The following is a 24,615-nucleotide window of genomic DNA, read 5'->3' as shown; positions in this document are numbered from 1 at the left end:
CAGCCCAAGGCAAATCAGCCTATCTAAGGTGTTTTTTGAAAAACGTTGGCATGCATTTGCTTAGAGGCAAGTTTCTTTGAATGCCCCAAAGCAACAGGCTCCACAAGGAATATAGTCAGTAATGCCCTCTGTGTGAACTTGTCGATTAGAAGCGTAGGACACTGTGAAATACTAATACTAATAAGGACCTTTCAGGCAGTATGTCTACCAAAGTGGTTTACATCAGCAACACAAAAATATTCAGCACTGATTTTTTTTAAAAAAAATAGTTAAAATCACAATCAACAGTATTCAATAGAGGGACAAAAGCAAAGTGCGTGCAGAGGAGACAGAGCTCAGCAAAAGGTCTGGGTGAAAATATATGGTTTTTTTAAATCTGTGCTGAAAATGAGGGTCAACACTGATCACATTTGAAGGGGGAAGGAGCTCCACAAATGGAGGAGAAGGCATTCCACCCAATATGTGGGTCATAAGCCACATAAGGCTTTGTATGTACATTTAATTTGGCCCAACAGCATATACTATGCAACAGAAGTGTGTGTTTTTTTGTCTCTACACTTGAGAAACCCATATGCCAGAATATAACCCATAAACCAGTTTTCTTCACAAGTGTGAAGCTGTTTTATGTCCTACGTCCCCTAGTTATTAATACATGTGTTGATAGCAGCATGATTATAGTGGGTGAGCAGGGATTTGAGTGCCTATTTCAGTCTGGGCCCATGTAGTGATCTGGGCTTTCACTTCCCAGGGCATGCATTCAGAAGGAAAAACAGGCATTTGCAGATTGACAGAAGGATTGATGAAAAAAGTTAGTTCTCAAATAGCCCCTATCTGGCATATAAGAATATGAAATATTACTAGCCCGCCCATCTACACATTTCTACATCAATAGCCGGGAGGAAAAAGAACCAACTTTCTTCCATTTACATAAACTTACCCTTTTGGAGAGCATTTTCATTTGCCAAGAGCAACTAGATTACAAATCTAAGGTGAACATTAAAAAAGGCATTAATTTTTTAAAAAATGAAAAGTGTTTATTAAACACGTGCGTATTTACAATATTGAACATCCTGAAATAACCCAAATCTTATATTACACAAACATAAATCTGAAAAGGTTTCACAAAGTCAACACAAAACACACTGAATTATATGCCAAATAATGCTTTTAAATAATCCATATAATAAAATACAAGAGGAAATAATGTTGCAGGCACACAAAACGTTTGCAACAGAAGGTAGCCTGCCTTGACAAGCTGCGGTTGCTGTGCTTAAATCCACTTAAGCTATTAAGAACAAGTACAAAGGAATAAATATTTGGAAATGAGCTTTTTGGACCTGATTCCACAGACATAAATTGTGCACAATTGATTTTTACTCCACTGATTCCACTGTGCGCACAGCAGCTCTGACATACATTGGAGCTCTATGCAGAGAGGGTCTGTCCCATTTTCTTCCAACTTCAGGAATGTTAGGTTTAGTCAGGTGCACAGATAGTCTAAAATAGGACAGTCTGCTTGCATGGAGTTTGGGATTGTGGCCCTTGACTAATCCGAGCATTAAATCCCATTGAAATCAATGGGATTAAAGTGCTTGCAAGAGGGCTAGATTTTAAGACCCCTCCATTGCAAGAATTAATTCCCACTGATTAATTTTTCCTATTTCTCAATGCTTTTACAGTGCTGAGTAGCAGATGCCTTGAGAAATATTGCCAGTCATACATTCCTAGGCAAAGAACTAAGCTCAAAGCCCTTATATTCAGTAGATTTGCAGTTAAGTGCTTTGGGGGATCAGAAATAATGTCCATTATAGTAAAAGTCCACAAACAACTGCAAGAACCTATTCTTAATTGCCTAAAAAAATAAAAATAAGCCACATGATATGCATCAAGACTATATTAAATATTTTACATGGCTTGGAATACAGTGTTGTAGCTGCCAGCATGTAATACATTTTAATAAGATACAATTCTTGCCCACCGGATGAAAACTTTGTGTGTTAAAGTCTTGCATGAACATATGTATACCGGACTGCAGATAAAGAAACCCAGAGCAATTTGTTTCACTCTAAGAGCCAATTAGTACAGTGACTTACTAGCCTGAAACTCCACGGCTCTAAAACCGGTTCCCAAATCAGATTATGCAAAGGAGAAAAGAAGATCAGCTGGAGTGTGTAGCCAACACCAAATTTAGCTGCCTGGGTCACGTGCAACATGATCTGAGGGGCAAACACAATTGAAAGTGCCATCACAAACAGCACTTAGCTGGCAGGTATTTTGTGCTCATTTTGTATGTACAGAATAGTCCAGATTCAAATACTATTACTGTACTGTATGCATGCATGTGCCTGATATTCTTGATATTTTCTTATCTGTCTGAACGCGAAGGCATCATATTATATGTTTCAACAGTGATAAGAAGCTAATAAAATCCTATCTGTATTGTGGCATAACCCAAAGCTTTTTGCACATGGACTATTGCACTGCAGCAATATTTTCTAATCAAAGACAGCCTGCGCCATTTTAGAGAATGGCCCCACACTGTGGATTTTAGGACTGGCTCAAGAGTTTAAGGACATTTAAGTTTCTTTAAGGACTTTTGTTTGACTCTGAAAGTCATGCTAGACTAGAAGATAACAAACTAATAAGCTTTTTTTTGAGGGGGCGGGAATTGTGAGTTATGACTCTTGTGTGTTACCTGGAGAACTACAAAGAACTTACATGGATTTTCCATGACAAACAACAGTATATAAAAAAATCCATTTTAAGTTATATGTTGATTCAGAACAAAGTACTTATTTACACATTTAATAAAAAAGCAAACAGCTTACAACGTCCCCTGGATTGTTTATATATTCAAATGAAATCGACAAACATTACAAACCCTTAAATATTCCAAGTAGCTGGATATCAGACATCTTCAGCAATCGTAGTGTCAAAAACCCGATAGCAAATTTGCTGCTCTCTTCCATCCGTGACATAGTAGGATTTGATAAAACAGTCCAGCCACGGCAGGTCGTCTACAATCAAAAGCAAATGACTGGTTTTAATGTGCATTTTCTGTATTCAAGAATTGTGACCAAAAAAAGAAAACTTGTATAGACCTCGAAACGTTAAGCATAAATCAGAATCACAGCAGTGGGACAGAAATATTGACACATACAATGTGGCTATAATCACAAGGGTATTCATGTAGCGCAGAAGGGAACAGCACCACGGATTGCAACCAAGACACTACAGTCCACCTTGGAAGTTGAACGGAATCCATTTCAGAAGTCCATTTGACTTCCAAAATGCTTGGAAACCAAAGTGTGGCTTCTGATTGGCTGCAGGAATCCAATCGGAAGCCACGTCGGACGTTCGGGTTCCAAAGAACATTCACAAGCTGTAACACTCACTTCCGGGTTCGCAGCATTCGGGAGCCAAAATGTTCAACTCACAAGGCGTTCAGGATCCAAGGTACGACTGTATACATATTTAAGATGCCAAAGAAAGCACTTATCCTACTTCACGTGAAACAAAAACTTGGTTGGGTGAGTCATGAAAAATTCAGCTGGGCTTCTGTTTGAAGCACTCTGCATCGAAAAAATGTCCCTTATACATGAACCGCTGCCAAGTGAAATCAATGTTCCTGTGTTTGCTAGCATGGCAGATATTACTTTTCTCATTTCTCCTCCCCCCCCAAATTCGGCATAAAATCAATAAAGTGTCATGGTTGTTGCTGAGTCTATCAGATATTTGCACTATGCGCAGTTAAATTCCGAAGGCCAGAATGTATTTCTCAAGTTCTATTAGGGAGGAAAAAATCTCAAAACAATCCACAATATTCTCATACAATGAAACCGGGCTCAGTAATACACAGGCACAAGAAGCTAGCATTTGTCATCAACAAACACAAATAGTTTTAATTCAGAAGTATATACAGGCAGTCACATTCTCGTACGGGAAAAAGCAACTTTAAATTTCTCTGGCAACCAATTGGACTAAATGTGGCTGGCAAATGTACAGAGGTCCTTAAGGCTTTCTAGATAGTTTCATGAGGTTTCAGCATATATAAGAGAACAGAAGGGCCACTAAAGTATACCATCTGTGACTTCATTTGAAGACACCTTTCAGTGCTGCTAAATTCAAATCAAATCAAATTTTATTAAACGGTCACAGACCAGATTAACTCGTACAGCTAGTCAGCGAAACATAACACCAGGAAAAAAAAAAAACAAAGGACGATTTCAATGCAGATTAGGCCATAACAGCAATTTAAAATTAGGCAGCATGAATAGAATTAAGTATTTGCCTGCATATTGACATTGGCAAGCTCTTGTTTCCTACACCTAATAGCGGCTACACAGAATTTGGCAACATTGATCGTAATTTCAGGAACCTTATCCTCTACCAAGGCTCTCATACGTTGGAGTTCTGGTACATTTTTAAGCTTTTGTAGAACTGGGGCAATAAAGGTCAGGCGCAGATCCTTGTAGTAACTACAGTGCAGCAGTACATGCAGACTTGTTTCTACTTCCGATGAGCCACATGGGCAAACACGTGACTCATATGGTTTGCCCTCATATCTGCCTAGCAGCAGGGCAGAGGGCAGGACGTTAAATTTAGCCAGGGTAAAGGAGTGTCTGTACTTAGGTATTTGTAAATCAGCAAAATAATTTGCGGGTGAGAACCCTCTCCCAAAGTCTCTAATTGTGGCATGTTTATCCATTCTGCCCATATGACATTGCAGCTCTATGTCCCTAATGCGTTGGAGCACTTGGCTTCTGGCTCTCCCATATCCTGCCGCTATCAAGATCTGCGGGGAGAATCCCAAGCTTCTTATCTTTTCAAACAGGGAAGCTTTCCAGGTAGAATGAAAGGTGTCTAAGAGTGTTAAAGGAGCCAAACCGGCCGGGGGAAAAATAAGTTTTAACCAGTAGTGTATCTTTAAAATCCACAACCGCGCGTTAATGGGTGGTTGTCCAACTTCTAAGTGGACAGCTATATTAGATACACAGGGGGGGATCCCCAATAAACACCAATAGAATTTTGTTTGAAATGCCTCCATAGGCGCAAAATTTTTAAAACTGCAAACCTGGGATCCATAAGTGCTGCTAAATTGCCAGGTTGCTCTTTAAGGATACAGTTTAAACGTTCCATGCTGTACAGAATAGTTATCCTTTGTACCAAATTCTCTGTTTCGACTATTGCAGCCAATGGAGAAATGATACCTCTATATCGTTAAAAAGAACAGAGCTACAAACCAGTGTAGTTTTGTGGTACAGCAGGAAAAGATGTAATTTAATTCTCTTTCCTACAGAGTGTAAAAATAAAAAAGATAAACTTATGTAGATTTTAACCATGCTTCCAAATTTATGATAATTATCTTACCTAGTTTTGTGCCTGAAGGGCAAAGTTTGTTCATGATCCTTTCTATGTTCTCTTGAAAAATATTATTGATCAAGACTTCAGAAGCTGGAATTTGGAAGAAATCTTTCTGGAGAACAGGAAAAATGATGCAGATATAATTAAATTAGTCAATAGATATTTGGCAAAGAAATGAAAATTACATGTAACAAAAACATGTTTCACACTTCTTGTTTGTAACACAATGCAAATAAAGAAAAACAGAAGGGAGTAGCATTGTTTATTCACATAAGCAGCCTAATATTTAAATCTGTTTTTAACGTTCTGGTATAACAAGAAGGAGCACCTTTTAAAAAACATCTTCACTTTAATCCAATTCATAAGTGAATCTAGATTCACCCTCTCAAAGGAATTCATGCCAGCCTTAGCTTTATTAAAATTCATAGCTGTCAGGGGTTCAGGAGAAGAGTCACAGGAGAGGCAGGAAACGGAGAGCGAGGGGGAGGAGTCGGAAGGAAATGTCAGCGACAACAGTAGTCCGAGGTCTCTGAGTCTCTCCAGTGACTCGGAGGATTCACAGAAAGGGGCCCCCATGGTCAGGGCAAGGGGGACACCTCGGGAAGAAGGGGCCAGAGGGGACTCAGAGAGTAACAGCTGGAAATCCGGACCAGCTTCCCCCCCAGAGTGCAGTAGGGGGGAGGAGTCCAAGGCATCGGGATCAGGGAGCGCGCAGGCAGAGGGAGAGCGTGAGGCAGGAGTGGCCACACCCTCGTCAGGGAGCGAGGAAACGGTCATCAGGAAAGTTAAACGCGCGCGCGCGCCAAGTTCAAATGTACAGGAGGGCGGCAAGGTGGGCAGCCCGGGTAGGGAGCCAGGTCCTAAAGCACGCCGAAGAGAGGGGGAGGAGTCAGAGGGGTCCAGCTCTGCGTCAGAAGAGTCCAGGAGGGAAGAGACCCCGGGGGGTAGTAAGACCCAGAGGAAGAGAGAGAGAAGGAGGAGGTGGAGTAAGATTAGAGTTTTAAGCTGGTGCACAGGGGGCGAAGATCCAGATAGAGCTTCGCCGGTCTAAAGCTCAGACGTAGAGCGGGGACGCTGAGACTTGTAAAAGGAGACTATTCTTCAATAAAGACTTTGATACTGTACTACCGGCTAGCGTTGGTCCTTGGTGAGCTGGGACCCGGAGCCAGCTCTGACAATAGCTAAAATAGAAATAATCTACCACATTTGTACAGGCTAGATCTTAATAAAACATGAATGTATGTCTCAAGTGTATGTTGAGCAATTTCTACCACCAATATGCAGTTAACTCACAGAATACTCTGTAGTCTTGTCTACTACACTATAAACTCGCGTTTCAACACTTAGTTAAAAATAACAGAAATTACAGGTGCCAATTAGTACTATTTGGTATGAGTAGATGTAATCACATTATCTCTGTTTTATAGCTTCTATGTAATTGAAGAGTTCAGATTCTAAATATTTTCGGAAGTTATACTGCTGTACCTTGCTGCAACACTTCAGGATATGAAGAACTGGTAAATTAAAGAGAAATTAAAACACTTCCCCTTGTAATTTTCATGTCCATCTATATGTAATAACCTTACTTTTACATTTTTTTTCAAGCATGTCAGACTGACAAATTTTTACATGCTTCCCACATTCCTCTGTGAGGGGGTTGACTGCCATTCTATCATTTCTTTATAGAACAAGCACATTTTTTCATCTTGTTTCTGATTTGGCTTTGCTTAAATTCTAACTAGGTAAAGGTAAAGGGGCCACAAACATGAGTCTGACCAAACTGTGGGAAGCAGTGGAAGACAGGAGTGCCTGGTGTGCTCTGGTCCATGGGGTCACGAATAGTCGGACACGACTAAATGACTAAACAACAACAACAACAAAGGGAACCCTGACCATTAGGTCCAGTTGCGAATGACTCTGGGGTTGCGGCACTCATCTTGCTTTATAGGCCAAGGGAGCCGGCGTACAGCTTCTGGGTCATGTGGCCAGCAGGACTAAGCCACTTTTGACGAAGCAGAGCAGCGCACGGAAACGTCGTTTACCTTCCCGCCGGAGCGGTACCTATTTATCTACTTGCACTCTGACGTGCTTTCAAACTGCTAGGTTGGCAGGAGCTGGGACAGAACAACGGGAGCTCACCCCATTGCGGGGATTCGAACTGCCGACCTTCTGATTGGCAAGTCCTAGGCTCTATGGTTTAACCCACAGCGCCACCCGCGTCCCTCTTAAATTCTAACTAGTGATGGGCAAACTGTCCCCAAGTAGAAAGGGGCCACAATTATCTCCCCCCCCCCCGGAGAATTGTAAATTAACACAAGAAGAGTCTGCTGGATCATGCAAGAGACCCATCTAGCCCAATATCCTGTTCTCATCGTAGCCAACCAAATGCTTGTAGGTTTACTGAGCGCAAGAACACTCTCTCCTCTCCTGTGGCTTCTAGCAGCTGATATTCAGAAGGATATATTGCCTGTGACCACAGAGGCAGAACACACAAACCATGGCTAGTAGCCATCAATAGCCCTTTCCCCCATGAATTTGTCTAATTTCTCTTTTAAAGCCATCCAAGTCTGATTCTCTTTTAAAGGCCACCACTGCATCCCATGGCAGCTTCCCGAAGTACTTTTTCAAGAAACTCTTTCTAGCCCTTTCCTTCAGCTGGAAAGGAAGGGAGGAGAGAGGAACTAAGAGAAAGAGAAGAGGGGGATGAGAGAAGGATACAAAAGGAATCAAGCACGGTGCGTGTCGCACTGTAGTTCCAGAATGGTGGCATGCCATAGCACCAAAGAGAGACACGGGGGGGGGGGGGATTAAAACAACAGAGGCTCCAAAATGTTCCAAATCTGGGCAAAGAAAAGTTAGCGGTCATCCAGTGTCAAGAAGAACAACAGGCTCAATTGCTTGTGTCTAGCATTTAGCGTTGAGGTCAGGCCCTCTCAATGTTGGGACTGATACGTCTGTTGCTGCTGCTGTATTTAATCTAAAAATCAAGGTTTGAAAGTGGCTACAGTGGTGCCCTGCAAGACGAATGCCTTTCGATGCGCTTCGCAGGACGAATTTCCCTATGGGCTTGCTTTGCAAGACGAAAATGTCTTGCGAGTCTTGAGATTTTTTTTCGCTCCCCACCCCCTTTTTCTAAGCCGCTAAACTGCTAATAGCCTTTTAGCAGCTAATCCGCTAAGCCTTTAATAGCCGCTAATAGCCGCTAATCCGCTAATAGGGTTGCTTCGCAAGACAAAAAAACCGCTAGACGAAGAGACTCGCGGAACGAATTAATTTCGTCTTGCGAGGCACCACTGTATTTTCATTTAATTTCACATGAGCTTAACTAAATCATTTTTAAACTAGATCATAGTTCTTACTGCTTCTACTGCAACTCTGCCCCTCTCTCCATGTCGCTTGAGAGAACAGCCATATACAAGCACATGCTTATATTAAAACTGAACATTTTCAGAGTACAGTGCTTTCGTCTCTTACACAATCCATGAGATAGACATCCAGGGTTCCTGTCCCATCGTCCAGCATAAACTTCATCACAAAGACATATTCAAGGGGCACAAGTCCTAAAGCTAAGCAGGAGGAAAATAAGTAGTTGTGTTTAGAGACTACTCAATACAAGAGAGCAATAAAAAGCTAAAAATATATTATCGGTGAGATACAGACAACATAAACACCACTGTCATCCACCGATTTATTTCTGCTGTAGAGGATTCCAGTGTGAATGAACGGCTCCCAACTAAACTGCTCCCTCTATTGAAGTGAATTGTGCAGTCATGTGCACACAAGCTATCAATACTGAACCTTCGTAACATAGTAACACTGCTGTGGAAGATGCTCAGTAGCATTTACATACACAATTGCATCCACTGAAAATTTTAATTTCATGTAGGCTTTGTAAGTTATTTCCCAATAGCCAGTAGACATCTTGGCAGCATTATTGCGGATTCATTTTGTTCTGCCCAGTTCTATTCCTAAGGAAATCTGAAAGGGAAAGCGCTACTGATTCTTTGGTAGAAGAACGGTCCCCTGCAGAGATCTGTTCTGCTACGTATCCCATTAAAATAACCCACCAATTTATTTTGTATAGTTTAAATTCTTAAAGCAGAGTCCAATGAAGATATGAACAGCCACTGAATTAAGTTTTCTGGTTCCATGTTCTGGTTCTGGTTTCATTTTTGTTGCTGTTGTTGTTCAGGTAGATTACAGTGGGGCGGGAGAACAGAAAGCTGCTGGTTGTGTTTCGCTATTACAGTGGTACCTCGCAAGACGAATGCCTCGCAAGACGAAATAGTTTTTTGTTTTTTGAGTTGCTTCGCAAGACGAATTTCCCTATGGGCTTGCTTCGCAAGACGAAAACGTCTTGCGCCTTTTTCTTAAAACCGTCAATGCATTCCTATGGGAAACTGTCAATGCATTTCCTATGGGAAACTGTGCTTCACAAGACGAAAAATTCACAAGACGAAAAAACTCGCAGAACGAATTAATTTCGTCTTGCGAGGCACCACTGTATGTCTTCTGCTAGGACAAGATTCAAACGAGTGAACATAGTACAGGCATGGAGCAAGACAGAGCAATTCAGCTCCTCTTGCCTGCTCAAATGCGGATCTTTTGAAAGGTGAATGCTGTGCAACAGAGAAACCAGCATTTGTTCTTATTTACATAAATCAGCATCAAGGTCATTTCTCGAGAACAAAAGCCACCCTAAATGGAACTTGTGATAATTTGTGAATATTTACATAAATCAACTATCAAAATCAGCTTCTCCTGCATTTATTGCTTGTGATGAAGCTAATCATGCTTTATTTTACTTCCAGAAATTCGGGAATTCACATAACACACTTCCATGGGGGGGGGGGGGGTGTGCAGATCTATGCATAGGGACCACAGCACGAAATGCTGTGTTCGGAACCTAACCATTCCTGGAAGTCCCTTATAAAATAATAATAATAATAATAATAATAATAATAATAATAATAATAATAATAATAATACTTACACACCATTGCACTCTGCTATGGGGATAGCAGAAAAGCCCTATTACTTAATTCAGATCAAATGATTCTGCAGGATCTTTTTTGGAAGCGTGCGTATAATAATAGCACTGGACTCTGTAGAACTTTAAAGCTACATATTTTATTTCCTATGCATCAGATGTCAGACTAATACGTATCAGATTGAGATTCCAGGAAAGCTCCGTATGCTAAACTCAAATTGCCTCTTTCGGGCATAGAATTGTAGAGTTGGAAGGGACCACAAGGATCATCTCGTCTGGTCCAACCCTCTGAAAGGCAGGAATTTCTTGCCCAATGTAGGGCTCAAACATAGGACCCTAACATTAAGAGTCTCATGCTCTACCAACTCAGCCATTTATTACATCTCAATTATGCCCTTATTTAAACAACAAGAAGAGGCCTGTTCACAAAGGGGGGCAGGCTTTGAGCACTGCGTAATGTGCTGCTTTGAGTACCCTAAGTCAATCTAATTTGAGATTAATGTCAGAGACTCTTTATTCAGCTTAATATAACTTTGCTCTCCTACGTGAATGTAATGGTTCTAGGGGTTGCTCGTGCGTAAGTTGCCGCCACTCCTGGCTAGGTTACCTGGTTGAACCCTTTCTGTCTGGACAGCCTCAAGTTTCGTGGCTGCCTCAGTCACTGGCAGAATCCGTCAGTGGGCGTTTCTTGAACCTCTTCCAGCATAGAAGCTGTTTGACGCCCAGTCTCCTCCTACTCTCCCTGCGCGGAAGTCTTCTGCGCAGGGAGGGTGTGGGCAGCGGAGTACCCGTACTCTCTCCGCTGGTCTCCGGTGAGGAGTCCTGGAGCCACCTCTCTGATTCCCCCATCTGCCCCCCTTCTCCACTGGTGTTACGCTGATTTCCTTCCCCAGCGGATGGGCTGCCTCTCTCCCTACTGGGACCCTCTCTGGCATCCCTCTGGAGCCTTCTCTCCGCCTCCAGCTCCGATGGCAGTTCCCTGACAGTGAACAAGGCACAAATGGACTCAATAACTTTTTAAATCTTCAGATTTATGCAGCTTTCTCCTTACTCAGACATTACTGGGTGGTTTTATTTACACTCAGGACTTCTGAATAAAAATACTTCTGAATAAAAATATGGATAATAGCATAAACTAACCTTGTGCTATGGTAGCGGGCTCCCACAATGGATCTTTCTGTGCAGCAAGGGGACTCAAGCTTGCTATTGCCTTCGGATTTGAACAGTGTTTGCACCTAATGTTTGAAACAAAACAATAGCATTAACTGTTCTGTATATTTACCTTTTCTCAGAATCAAACTTGTCAGAAGAACATTTTCCTGCTGTTTTATAGACAGATATTTTATATGGCCTGGAAAACCAGTAAACTTTAATGCCTTTTATAAGATATTGTCAACAAAAATAAATTCCTTGGTCAGTTGTACTGAAGAATGTCAGGCAAACTGATACATTGCTAAGCATATATTTTCTAAACACTGCTCTTTGTTGTTTAATGACACAAAACTGCTTCACGCGATAGAAGTAATAAATTTGGTATGGTACAATATGCTAAAACACGACTGAATTAATAATTTAACCACGCCCTAACGAGTGAGTAATTTTATTCTTTAGTACTTTGGCAATGTTAAAAAAAAGAACTTAGAACATTTTTATAGCCATAAAAATCATCAACATAAAAATGGTGTTTGTACGTCTTAAAAAGAAAGCTGCAACAAAACTATTTTTCCAGGTAAGAAAAGTATGCAAATGCTTGTATAGCATGCTTTAAAAGACATCTTTTAACTTTTGATGACTGCGGAAAATAAACCAAGTGTTGTTAGTGTAGAGAAAGTGAATGTTATTGTCCAATATAATTGGGTCTAAGTCAAGATGAATTAAGACCGTGATTTCAGTTTCATTAGTTCCACTGACTTCTTCCCTTGTAGCAAAGAATTTCTTCCCTCAAGAAATTGGATCCATTGTTACCATTTCTAATGTCTGACCAAATTCTACCCTCCTGTAACTGAAACCCATTACGTAGATCTAACCCTCTGGGGGGTAGCAGCAGCAAGCAAGACTTGGCGCCATTTCCATGTATTTCAAGTATTTGAACAGTGCTATTATGTCCATTCATAGTCTTCTCTTCTGGCGGTTAAATACATCCAGTTCCCACAACCTTTTCCTCATAGGACTTGCTTTCCATATGGATATCACTGTCATCCTGAACTTCTTCTTCAAATTGTTTTGCCCGGAGGTGGACACGGTACTACAGATGAGGCACAACTAAGGCGATATTACCTTTCGTGGCTTACAAATGCCTCCATAAAAAGGCCTTTACCATCTTTGCAGGTTTTGTTGCCATGGATTAAATCCTGCCCCAGTGATCTAGTGGCACATCTTAGAGTATTGGTAACGCATGCACAACTCTAGTGTATGAAACAACTTCCCGATCTAATTCAAAGGAAGCAGAAGTTGTGCACTTTGCACATGTAAGATTGCTACCCTGCCCATAGCACAGGCATAAAAATATGGACCCAGCAAGGAACTTATCATTCTGTTTTCTTCAATTTTATTATTTGCTATAAGGACAGATAAAGTAACTAATTTTCCAAAGGTTTAACAACCAATCAAAGGTTTCAGCATAAGAATTGGAGCTAAGAAGCCAGATTTGATATTGTAGCCCCTTTGTGTGTGTGTGTGTGTGTGTGTGTGTGTGTGTGTTTGATTTACCCATAGTGTGGTATATTCCCTTGCCAAAGAAATGGAGCCGAAAGATCCAGCAACACAAGATCGTCTTCCGTGGCTCTTACGGGTACAATTCCTTTAAATTTTTTCGAGAGCTTCAAGATTTCCTTCAGTGTCCCTCCTATTAATAAACAGAAATAACTATATTTAGGTTACTTTAATACTCTGATAACACGTTAAATAACAGCAGTGAGCCAAGTTATCAAATTTATCCCTGACCATCCTTGCGTATATAATGTGTGTATATTTGGATCCCAAGACAGACAATCATACAATTCTAGAATCGGAAGGGACCTTAAGGATCATCTAGTCCAATCTGCAGCAATGCAGGAATATGCACCGTACGGGGATTGAACCTGTAACCTTGGCTTTATCAGCACAATGCTCTAACCAACTGAGCTATCCAGCCAATAAGCAGGCAGGTGGGCAAAGTCCACCTGAAAGTCTGTTCCAGCTGGACAAAGGATTCCAGGAGCCAGAAGGAGCCAGGTGAAGATGACCCCAGGACCTGCTCCTGCTGGTCTGTACCCCACTACCAGCACCAGGGCTCCTACCACCAACTACTCTGTATCGTCTTCTTAAACTACAATTCTATTGCCTTGGCCCAATATACCTGAAGGAGCGTCTCCACCCCCATCATTCTGCCTGGACGCTGAGGTCCAGCGCCGAGAAGCGGTTCCCTCATTGCGAGAAGCAAAGCTACAGGGAACCAGGCAGAGGGCCTTCTCGGTAGTGGCACCCGCCCTGTGGAACGCCCTCCCACCAGATGTCAAAGAGATAAACAACTACCTGACATTCAGAAGACATCTTAAGGCAGCCCTGTTCATGGAAGTTTTTAATGTGTGACATCTTAGTGTATTTTTTGTCTTTGAGGAAGCCGCCCATCTGGCTGGGGAAACCCAGCCAGATGGGCGGGGTACAAATAAATAGATAAATAGAATAAGCAGGAATCTGTTCTCACAGTGGGTGGCAAAATGCCTATGGGAAGTCCGCAAATAGGACCCGAGTGCAACAGCAGTCGCCCTTCCTGTGGTTTCCAGCAACTGGTGTTCTGACAGCGGAAGTAGAACACAGTCATATTATTTACAAGCCACCTTAGGACGACTGGTATCCTGAAGGCAGTATAGAAATAACTGAAATAAATGTGCTCTACACCATGCATGGAATACAAGCTTAAAAATATAAAATACACAAACGTCCGATACGGTTCATTAGGATTTCATAAAGTGGCAAACATGATGAAATGTATTTCATGGAAGATACCAGTGGGTGGTATGTTGCAAATTCAAGACTCGGCAGCCAAGGACCAATTAATTAATCCAACTGAACCAAGAGGGACATACCATATTTTCCCGTGTATAAGACTAGGCTTTTTCCTTTAAAATAATGTCGAAAATTAGGGGGCATCTTATACACGGATACATCTCCCCCCATTTTTAAAAATCTGAGTCCCACCAAATAGTCTTATACATGGGGGAGTCTTATAGACAGAAAAATACAGTACTTCTTCTGTCTAGCTTTCAGCATAGGTCAATATGCTTAGTTCAGTTGTGAAGCAAGCTGATAATCGCTGTTGATTTCACGTGTTTTGTTTTATATTGTATTTTGAATACCACCTTAGAAGGTGAAGTATGCTCTGAGAGGCGATTCATAAATATTTATACAAATTAATATCAAATCTGTTTCAATCATTGTTACTTGCATTTTTCACACAAAAATATAGAGCTCCTGGAACAAACAACTGTTGTTTGAAAAGCTATAATAGAAACACATGGGCACAGTCCACTAGGAGGTTCTCTCGCAAAAGCCCACAAAATGAATGGCGGCTGAGTAATTCCTTTTCTTGGGGTGATGCCATTCATTTAAGAGGCTCGTGTGCCCAAAATACATGAGGTATGGCTCGTGAATAAAAACAAAACATAGCTTGCCTACTGCTTTTCTCACAGTAGCGCAGCTTTATCTCTGTGAGAACACTGACATCCAGAGGATGACTAAGTACAGTACGTTTGCAACAGGAAAGGCTTTTGGGCTTGTATATTATCCAGCTACTAGAAGTAGTAAAATACTTTCTTAGAGGGCACAATATGAATTCCAACTAAAATGGAACCAAAGGTAAATTGTACAAAGACATTTGTAAAAAAAGAAATAAAGCTTTGGATTTATTATTCAGTGTCTCATTCACAATTCACTATATAGCAATTCTCTCTTAAGATTATTCTTGTCCTCCCCATTTCTCTTCTCATGCTTAAATGTATCTCACAGATTCAAATCAAGGAGTGCTACCTAAATTTCCTGCTTAGTTTCCCCTTTTCTATTTTCCCCCTATATACAAACACCATTAAGTATTTTGCAGAACTATGAGAAAGAAAGCAGATTTACTTGGGGGCAAAATTCAAGGTAAGATTTTGAAGAGGCAAGAGACTTCATGGGAATGATTCGTGCAATGTGTTTTATGCACGAGTCCATTATATATACGGGGCTTGCCAATTAACTATTCCATAGTGCATGAAGTTTGGTCACAAATTGATTTTTTTTAAGGGCACAAATCAATTTGATAAGAAAACTTGTACATGTATGCTGCAAACATTTTCTCTTGTGAAGTTTTTCTGGTTTAGTGGAATCACACGAGGGTAACAGCAAGAGACAGATACTTTTTATCAGGATCAAAACTTTTAAAAATAGTTAAGTATTTCTTAAACTTTATTTAAAAAGACGAAGATATTGTGTAGCATACCATCTGATCTCTTACATACAGCTGTATTAACTAACCTTCTATCATAATCAAACTGTCTTCTGGGTCTTGTAGTAGTTCATCATGCTTTACAAAATGAATAACCACACGTCGCTGTCCCTGGTTTTCAGTATCCCAAACAACAGATTCGCAGAAGGATGTATTTTGTAAATCGGGCATTAGACATGTAGCTGAAGCTTCCTGTATAATTAGATCAAGCTCACTCCCATCCGGAACCTCTTGCCTGGGGGGGAAAAAAACAGTCTGAAGCAATCTACGAAAGCCTGCTCAAAATGATGTTGTGGAATATATTAGATGTGTAGTTAAAGCTATGGTTTTCCCAGTAGTGATGTATGGAAGTGAGAGCTGGACCATAAAGGAGGCTGATCGCTGAAGAATTGATGCTTTTGAATTATGGTGCTGGAGGAGACTCTTGAGAGTCCCATGGACTGCAAGAAGATCAAACATCTCCACTCTTAAGGAAATCAGCCCTGAGTGCTCACTGGAAGGGCACATCCTGAAGCTGAGGCTCCAATACTTTGGCCACCTCATGAGAAGAGAAGACTCCCTGGAAAAGACCCTGATGTTGGGCAAGATGGAGGGCACAAGGAGAAGGGGACGACAGAGGATGAGATGGCTGGACAGTGTTCTCGAAGCTATCAGCATGAGTTTGACCAAACTGTGGGAAGCAGTAGAAGACAGGAGTGCCTGGCATGCTCTGGTCCATGGGGTCATGAAGAGTCGGACTCGACTAAACAACTAAACAACAACAGCATATTTGATATTTTAACGGATCGTGCAATTCAGGAGTAGCTTGCCCCAGGGGACTCACTGCCTGTTACTGGAAGGGGTTCAGTGGAAATGAGGTGAGGGCTTTGTGGGCACACTGGCTAAAGAGCTGAGCTGGCTCTGCTGGCACATCAACACAGCCCTGATCTTGCCAAGTTGCCCCTCCTGGTAAGTGGCACCGACTCTGCTGCTGGGAGAATCTTGCTGCGGCTCTGTCAGCCCCGACAGAAATCCTACAATAGCTAGACTCACTGGCAGAGGAAGAGGGGGGCGGGGGGAGCATGAAGCTCTGCCACTGGCTAGAATTTTCCGCGTGCATGTTTAGACACAAGGTAATTGGCGAAAGGAGGCTGCGGTTCTTTAAGAAAGCGGAGAACAGGCTCAGAAACGCCTTGTTCTGAAAATCTGAGCTTAAGAACTATCTTTTAAACGAGCTTTAAGACTCCATTTTATTTTCTCCACATCTCCGCAGTGAATAGTGGTACTGAGAGTGGGGTAAAGGAATAGCTCAGATTTTCATTAAAAGGTGTTTCTAAATTTAAAGAACTTGTAAGCATTTCATGTTCCTGAAGGAGTATTGAAGTCCAAAATACGTGGAGGTAAATTAAAAGCCTTGTACCACTAAGAGCTGGAGCCTGATCTCTTCTTTGTTTTGATGCTTTGTGGTGCTTTTCAACCCTCTTTCTGCACGCCGCTGGAATTTTAAGGTCCTTATATTACTCAGTACTGGAGCATCCCACATTAAAAAGGAAGTTAGGACTAAACATGAATCAAAGTGATCACCATAGCTTCTTTTGCTTTTGCTTATAAAAGTGAGAGCAAAGACTGCTACTTATTAAGGTAGAGTAATTAAGAAGCCAAGCTGATATTAGGGATGGAGGAATCATTCTCTGCCTTCTATAAGGAAGTCTCTCAATAAAAAAATGGGGGAAGGGAACACCCTGAAATACTTGCAAGCTTCTCCTGTCTGTCAGTCCATTTGCCTGATACCATAAATGTCACCCACCACACAATGAAGCAAAAACACCTTACCCAGTAAAAAAAAAAAGTGATACAGTGGACCCTCCAGATACGAACTTAATTCATTCCGGGGGTCCGTTCACACTCAAAAAATAACGTAAATGGAAGCGCACTTCTGCACACGGCGTGACTGAGCACTTCTGCGGATGCGGCGAAACCTGGAAGTATACACTTCCGGGTTTGCCGTGGCCGTAACCCAAAGATTCCGTATCGAGAGGGATACATAAGTAGAGGTACGACTGTACTTGCTATTTGTGCAAGGGCAAATTAAACATTTGTTAATAATAAACAAATCTCTACTGTGCCCGTTATATTTTAACAACAGCAAATTTTTAAAGTGCTAATATCATGTTCCTTTATCTAGACAGGCATTTTAGCATATTTTTAGGGTGGAATATATAATGACAAAAGGATATGATAACCAACCCTTGATATTGCTGTACATCCAAGTTCTACTGAGCCAAAAATCTAGGAAACTATGTAAGCAACATCTCCAAAGCAGCATGAGAGAAAAATGTATCATGGCACTTACAACAAATTGCACTGGGGACAATGAAGTTTAACAGACTGATGAAGCTTTTCAGGTTCAAATTGTCTCAGCTTAGCTCTGATGCGATACGGCTGAGGACTCCTGCTGTTCAAAATAGTACTCAGTGCAGTCACTTCAAAATGCTGGTGATCTCTCAGCACTGTAAAACACAAAGATATCAAGGCTTGTATTGATGTGAACAAACATAAAATGAGAGGAAAATAGCAGCTCGGAAGTAAATTTAAACAAAGCTTTATTAAATTGCTGGAAGTTCTGGATTCATTCTGTGGTCTAGATGTGACAATTCTGAATACGCACTTATGTGAATAGACACTTCATGTTTTGAAATTAAAAATACACACATCTGTTGTGTCCAGCTCTTTACCAAAATAGGACTGGGCGCACCCTTGATCTGCACAACTGATGGCCTAACAGGAAGAAATATGAAGTGTTTCAATGGGTAAAACCAATTTATTTCTGATCCATGTCAGTTGTGCATGTGTTCATTCATAAGACTATATATGCAATCTCATCTGCTACTTTTAAAATCCACCCTACATAAGGGTTTAAAACTTTTTCCATCTCAAAATGTGGATTTCAAAACATATTTTCATGTGCGTTTTGAAAACGTACAGTGATACCCCACAAGACGAATGCCTCAGAAGACGAAAAACCCGCTAGATGAAAGGGTTTTTCGTTTTCTGAGGTGCTTCGCAAGACGGATTTTTCTAAGGGCTTGCTTCGCTAGACGAAACAGCCCTGCCTCTCCAGTCATGGCGACGGTCGCACGCTCGCTTCCCCGCTCCTCCGGCTCCCTCCCACCTTCCTGCTGACGGCTCCTCCGGCTCCCTCCCACCTTCCGGCCGACCTTCCGACTGCCTCACGCCGCTGCCCACCGCCCTCGCGCGCTCCCCTCAGGAGCCGTTGCCGCCAGCAGCAAGCGTTGCAGCCGGAGTCACGCTCCTGAGCCCCGCCGCCCTCCAGCAGCCGCGTCGCGTGGTGTCCACAAGGCGCGGGTGAGTCCAAGGACCGGCTGCGGCAGCTGCCCTGCTTCTCCCCACCCCTCCCCGCCGTGGTGCTCTGCAAGACGAAAAAACTCGCTCTACGAAAAAACTCGCAGAACAAATTAATTTCGTCTTGTGAGGCACCACTGTATTGTGAAACGTTTTGAGCAGAGGACAGTGCTGGGATATTTGGAAAGCGTAAATCTGATGGATATTACATTTCGATAAGCATGTTAGTCAGGGAGATGTGGATCAGGTCAGTACCTATCAAAATTCGCAAAGTTCAAATATCTCAGGCCTCCCTACTCTCAATACAAAAGATGCCTTAGCTGAGCAGAATGTTACTTCTATTGATTTTCTATTCAGCTGCAGCTTTCCATGCCACACTCTGAGCCATTCTAGAGTGGGTACAAGCTGGAAAAGTGGGCTTGGTGAAGCACAGAGTGCTTCAGGGGAGAACACTTTGCAAAAAACAACACCGTGCACGAAGAACTTCTTTGGATCAAAGGTATACTGCATCTGTGAGTCCTACCTGTAACGGATAACTCCTGGCATGCTTCTGAACAAGATCCTACTTTTAAAAAGAAAAGAAAGGGGGAATTAATTTTGTCCCACTTACATTTCCCTGTAAACTGCAAGAGACATCAATATGCCACAACGAATTTCAACACTGACTGAAATGTCTTGTTTTAAGATGACAAGCGGTATGATTGAGCAACAGTACTCATAAGCTTTGACTACTTACAGTGTTATCACTTAATTTTTATTTATAAGAGTATTTCTAAAATTCCAACTCATTAAATAATTCCTGCATTGCAGGGGGTAGGACTAGATGATCCTTGGAGTTCCTTGCAATGGTACAATTCTATTGTTCTTGAAAAGTATGATAGTGTACAATGAAATCATTAACATAATAACATTATAAAATCTTTAAAAAACGGAAAAAATAGATCTTTTTAGATATGATCAATCATGCTTCACACGTAGATTGCATATTCTATTTGGCAGAAAATGTAATGTGGTCCCAAATATCATGATATGAGGTGCAAAATGTTGCCACCTGCTTGTCACTTAAACTTTCTATAATCTTAGGATATATTTTCTTACCCGAGATGACGGAGAAAACAATTTTGCACATAAACATAGAAAGCAAAACTATCTTATGTAATTCAGCTATTTTTAATCAGCTGTTGTGATCAAAGAAGTCAGTGATGGACCACAGCCCACGTCCACACATTTTTAGGGTTTCCTGAATATTTTTATCTTGCGTTAAAAGAAACGGTAGGCAACTCATAAAAAGAACATGGAAGTACTATACTGTAAAGCAAGGAAGACAGAGCTGAGTGTTGTTTTCAAGTTTATTTACATGTGAAGTAAGCATTCTCGGATTCTAAAGGACTTTCTGAAGACTCATCTTCCATCAAGTCTACAGAGTTCAGGAATCTGAAAATGAAAAAGGTTTTGAAGAAAATAATCAAAACACAGAAGTAAACAAATAAATGGCCTTGCAGATGGGATTTTGTTTAACTCAGATGAAATCTACTTTGTGCTTCTCATTCCATTGGGATGGGACCATGTTCAAAAACAGAATCTGAACATGCTGCAATGACTCCCTGAATTCACATGCTAATACAGCCAGATTGTTAGCACTGCTGGACTTGAGTTTTATAAATACAAAGCAGTACTGGCGTGCACTGATAAAATGATAGCATCCCCCTAAAAGACAGGGCCTTGAAACACAGCTATTTTTCTGTGGTTCCTTAATGTTGCTTGATTTTAATTCTATGCCGATCATGCCACAACAATGGCTCTTATGCATACTGATTCATTAGAATAGCATGCATATAGAGTTTAGAAGTAACCATCACTCAGATTACTCGGAAGCAAAGGCTGACCATTAGTAACATGAAGGGCTTCTCTCATTCCCTACTCTTCTTCCAAATGACAGCTGTCTTGAATTAGAGTTGCCAAAGTTGTTGAGCAATTTAGGGAAATCATGAAAAGCAACATGGGTTGCCATACGTCCAGATTTCCTGGGACCTTTTTGCGATTTCTGCCTGGACACTGCTTCCGACTGCAGTATTCCAGCTATGTCTGGGAAATTTTGGGCATATGGCACAACCCTATCTTGAATTCTATTTACTTACTTCTTTAGATCCTCAGCATCGGCGTGGCCTTCCGGCAGGCTTGTAATCCCACGGCCGTACGTGGTACCACCATGAAGATGAAATTGCAGATATGAAATATTAGGCTCACCTTCCCGACTTTGGAATTTTGCATGCAAACTGTACAATCTAATAAAGCTTCCAACCTTGAAATATATAAAACAGTTATTTCAGAAGGTAAAATAAAACTCGTTTTCATCTATAAAAGAGAGTTAAGGAAGATGATGCCATGCAACTAGACCGCGCTGTGCCAGAGACAACTTTTCTGAACATGTTGTTTCCTTTTTAGCATACAAACTGCTTTCAGGACTTTTTGTTCAAAACCAGCACGTCAATGAAATAAAATACCACATGAGTTTATATCGCACCACCCTTTAGAAAATAAACTCAGAATAGCTTACAAAAAAGAAACGTAAAATACCTTAGCACACCATAAAACAGTTCAAATCACTAAAATTGATTTTGCATGTTAAAACCAGGAGCAGGATAAAACAACTCAGTATAGAAACAGGGGCGCAGAATTTTCACCCCACAGTAGACGGTCAGTTAAACAAAATAAAATCTCACCTAAAACTTAGAAGAGAAGAGTTTGGATTTGATATCCCGCCTTTCACTCCCCTTCAGGAGTCTCAAAGCGGCTAACATTCTCCTTTCCCTTCCTCCCCCACAACAAACACTCTGTGAGGTGAGTGGGGCTGAGAGACTTCAGAGAAGTGTGACTGGCCCAGGGTCACCCAGCAGGGTCACTTAAAGGAGAAAGGACCAACCAAATCTCTATGGTTGTGGATAAGATTCACAGCCAGGGTAAAACAATAGAAAGAGCCCTGTCTTTTATGTATCAAGCAGAAGTCTACTAATTTTTCCTTCAGTTTTCATTCAACTTCCTTCTCTCAAGTCAGCTTCCAACAGTTCCTATAGGAACCCATGGTCCTCTAGTTGTTGTTGGATAAGCAAGGCCAAAGGTCAGGGATGGTGTCTAGTAAACATTTACTTACTTGGAATTGCATTAATTAACTGGAGATGTTTATTTATTGTTGTGGTGGATTCTTAGTCACCTAAATAAAGGTGAATATCCCCCTTTTTCTTTTAGCACCATGCCAAGGGATCTCTCTCAAAGCTATTGCTGCTTCCTTTAACATCCATTAGATGGTGTCAATGTATCACAGACACTTCCTGCATTTCAGTGAGAGCAGAACGCCCTGCCTCGCAGAGATAAAACCACATAAAAATTAGGACGCTTGGATTTTGAGCAACTGGCCTTTTTTACTCCAAAATCCTACTTTATGGACAATTCCTGCGGTAGAACAAAATAAATATCCTTAAAGGGTGATCTTTATAGCTACCGGCCAGGCCTTGAAAATGGAAGTTTGCGGCAATGTTATTAAAGCACATCTTATGGCAGCATAACTCAAAGAGAGAGGTTTGTCTCTATCGAAATCTATGACTCTGAGGCAAAGAACCATGCAATTAGTTCCCTGTGTATAAGGGGATGCAAACTAAATGTAGCGTTTTCCCCATGTGGCATGCAAACATCTCTAAAAGCCAAGGGGGGTTTCATAAGCAGTTTGGCATAGGTTTCTTTCACTCAATAGGGCGAGGGAAGTCGATGTCATATAGAGGAGGGAGAAAGGTTGTTTTCTGCTGCTCCAGACAAGCGGACACGGAGCAATGGATCCAAACTACAAGAAAGAAGATTCCACCTAAACATTAGGAAGAACTTCCTGACAGTAAGAGCTGTTTGACAGTGGAATTTGCTGCCAAGGAGTGTGGTGGAGTCTCCTTCTTTGGAGGTCTTTAAGCAGAGGCTTGACAACCATATGTCAGGAGTGCTCTGATGGTGTTTCCTGCTTGGCAGGGGGTTGGACTCGATAGCCCTTGTGGTCTATTCCAACTCTATGATTCTATGATTCTATGTTGCATGGAAAGTGGAGATAATCTCCCTGAAACATTTGGGCAGGCATAGGCAAACTCTGGCCCTCCAGATGTTTGGGAGGGCTGGAGTTTGCCTATGCCTGCTTTTGGGCTTTGCAGGATAAGCTGATGGAGCTGGAGCTCAGCAACATCTGATCATCCTCAGACAACAGGTCCTACGGTCAGGATGGGCACTGTAATTCAACAAAACTGGTGGTGGTAGGGGGCACCATGTTTACTACCCTGGCAAAGTAATCCTCTGGACCCTAGCCTATAAAACTTCATTCATTCAAAGCATTTATATCAACTCTTCAGCCAGAAAGGCTCCCCAAACAGCTTACACATCAATTTAACTGGTAAGCACCAACTAGCGCAATCTTTAAAAAAGGGGAGAGAAGGGAAGATTAAATCAAGCAAACTTATGTTACCAGGTTCTCATATTAATCAACCGAGGTGGAAGCAGACTGCTCACAGTTCTAAAAACAGGCCTGGTTGGGCCCTTGAGAAAAGGCTTGGTTGCTCTGCCCTCCTTTAGGGGTTTGCAGCAGGAGGTTGTTGCTCATACAGGGTGGGGACTTGGCCTTCTGGAGCCTAACTGGAATCTGCTGGCCTGGCTGCTCTTTACTTTTTCCAGGAGATGGATAAGTAATTGAAGAGCTTCTTTAATCACATCCAGCATGCCATTTTATTGCCTCCCCATTTTTAAATAGTAGAAGCCCCACAACATGAACTGCTTTTGAAGCTCCACTCAGTTTCGGAAGATACTTGCTGTGCAACATTGAGAATTCACAATTATTAAAGACTAATCGTTCAAACTATAAAATAATAAAATTGTATTTTATTTCTAATAGAAATAAATGTTTTGTATGTATCTTTTTTGCTATGTCTTGTTTACATCTAATTAAGCAAAGCTGATGCAATCAGAGTTTTTAAAAAATATGTTCACACAGCCGAGCAAATCAGCAGAGGCTGTAGTCATGTAACAGTATGTGCAATATAAGTATTTTCCGTTGGAGGGCAGCATTGTATACTTCTGGCTTGTAAAGAGCAAATTCTAATCATGAGTCTACATACACCCACCCACACAAAAGCAAGCTAGTTTTATGTTTAAACATCCATATAAAAATTGGGTTGGATGCAAAGACAATAACCACCAGTGCTATTCCGCAAATGCTTGTACAAATGCCAGGCAGAAGAGTTAGCTCAGGTTGTTACTACAGTCACATTAAATGGGATGTCAAACAAAATCTGGCAATGTGGAGTATACTTGGCAGGATCGCTGCTCCAGCCAGCCAGCCATGTTCTCTTTGGCAGAAGCCAAAAAGGGGGAACCCATGCAAGCAAAACAGTTGGAGGACTGAGCACACTCAGTGGGCATGGAATGGCCA

At 41.5% G+C, this 24,615-nt stretch overlaps 1 protein-coding gene and 1 long non-coding RNA gene across 5 annotated transcripts in view; one reads left to right on the top strand and one right to left on the bottom strand.

Moving 5' to 3' along the window:
* Positions 1-1,022: 1,022 nt before the first annotated feature.
* Positions 1,023-24,615, bottom strand: part of POT1 (protection of telomeres 1) — a 71,294-nt gene continuing 47,701 nt past the window's right edge. For all 4 annotated transcript variants that reach the window (XM_083399611.1, XM_083399612.1, XM_083399614.1 and 1 more), the window contains 10 exons: positions 21,299-21,462; positions 20,518-20,594; positions 19,684-19,725; positions 18,151-18,307; positions 15,848-16,053; positions 13,064-13,199; positions 11,495-11,589; positions 8,839-8,930; positions 5,371-5,476; positions 1,023-3,017 (listed from right to left, as the gene is read on the bottom strand). In XM_083399611.1, coding sequence (XP_083255737.1) covers positions 2,908-3,017; positions 5,371-5,476; positions 8,839-8,930; positions 11,495-11,589; positions 13,064-13,199; positions 15,848-16,053; positions 18,151-18,307; positions 19,684-19,725; positions 20,518-20,594; positions 21,299-21,462 — 1,185 coding nt within the window. In that variant the 3' untranslated portion in view covers positions 1,023-2,907. The remainder of the gene's footprint in view (positions 3,018-5,370; positions 5,477-8,838; positions 8,931-11,494; positions 11,590-13,063; positions 13,200-15,847; positions 16,054-18,150; positions 18,308-19,683; positions 19,726-20,517; positions 20,595-21,298; positions 21,463-24,615) is intronic.
* Positions 5,483-24,615, top strand: part of LOC310658318 — a 648,769-nt gene continuing 629,636 nt past the window's right edge. The window contains exons 1-2 of the long non-coding RNA XR_014502225.1: positions 5,483-5,801; positions 6,555-7,112. This is a non-coding gene — a long non-coding RNA (uncharacterized lncRNA). The remainder of the gene's footprint in view (positions 5,802-6,554; positions 7,113-24,615) is intronic.

This window comes from Podarcis tiliguerta (assembly GCF_965153285.1).
Source record: "Podarcis tiliguerta genome assembly, chromosome: 10".
NCBI classification, from domain to species: domain Eukaryota; kingdom Metazoa; phylum Chordata; class Lepidosauria; order Squamata; family Lacertidae; genus Podarcis; species Podarcis tiliguerta.
The sequence above is the reverse complement of the archived record's forward strand: the minus strand, read 5'-3'. Positions and strand labels throughout refer to the sequence as shown.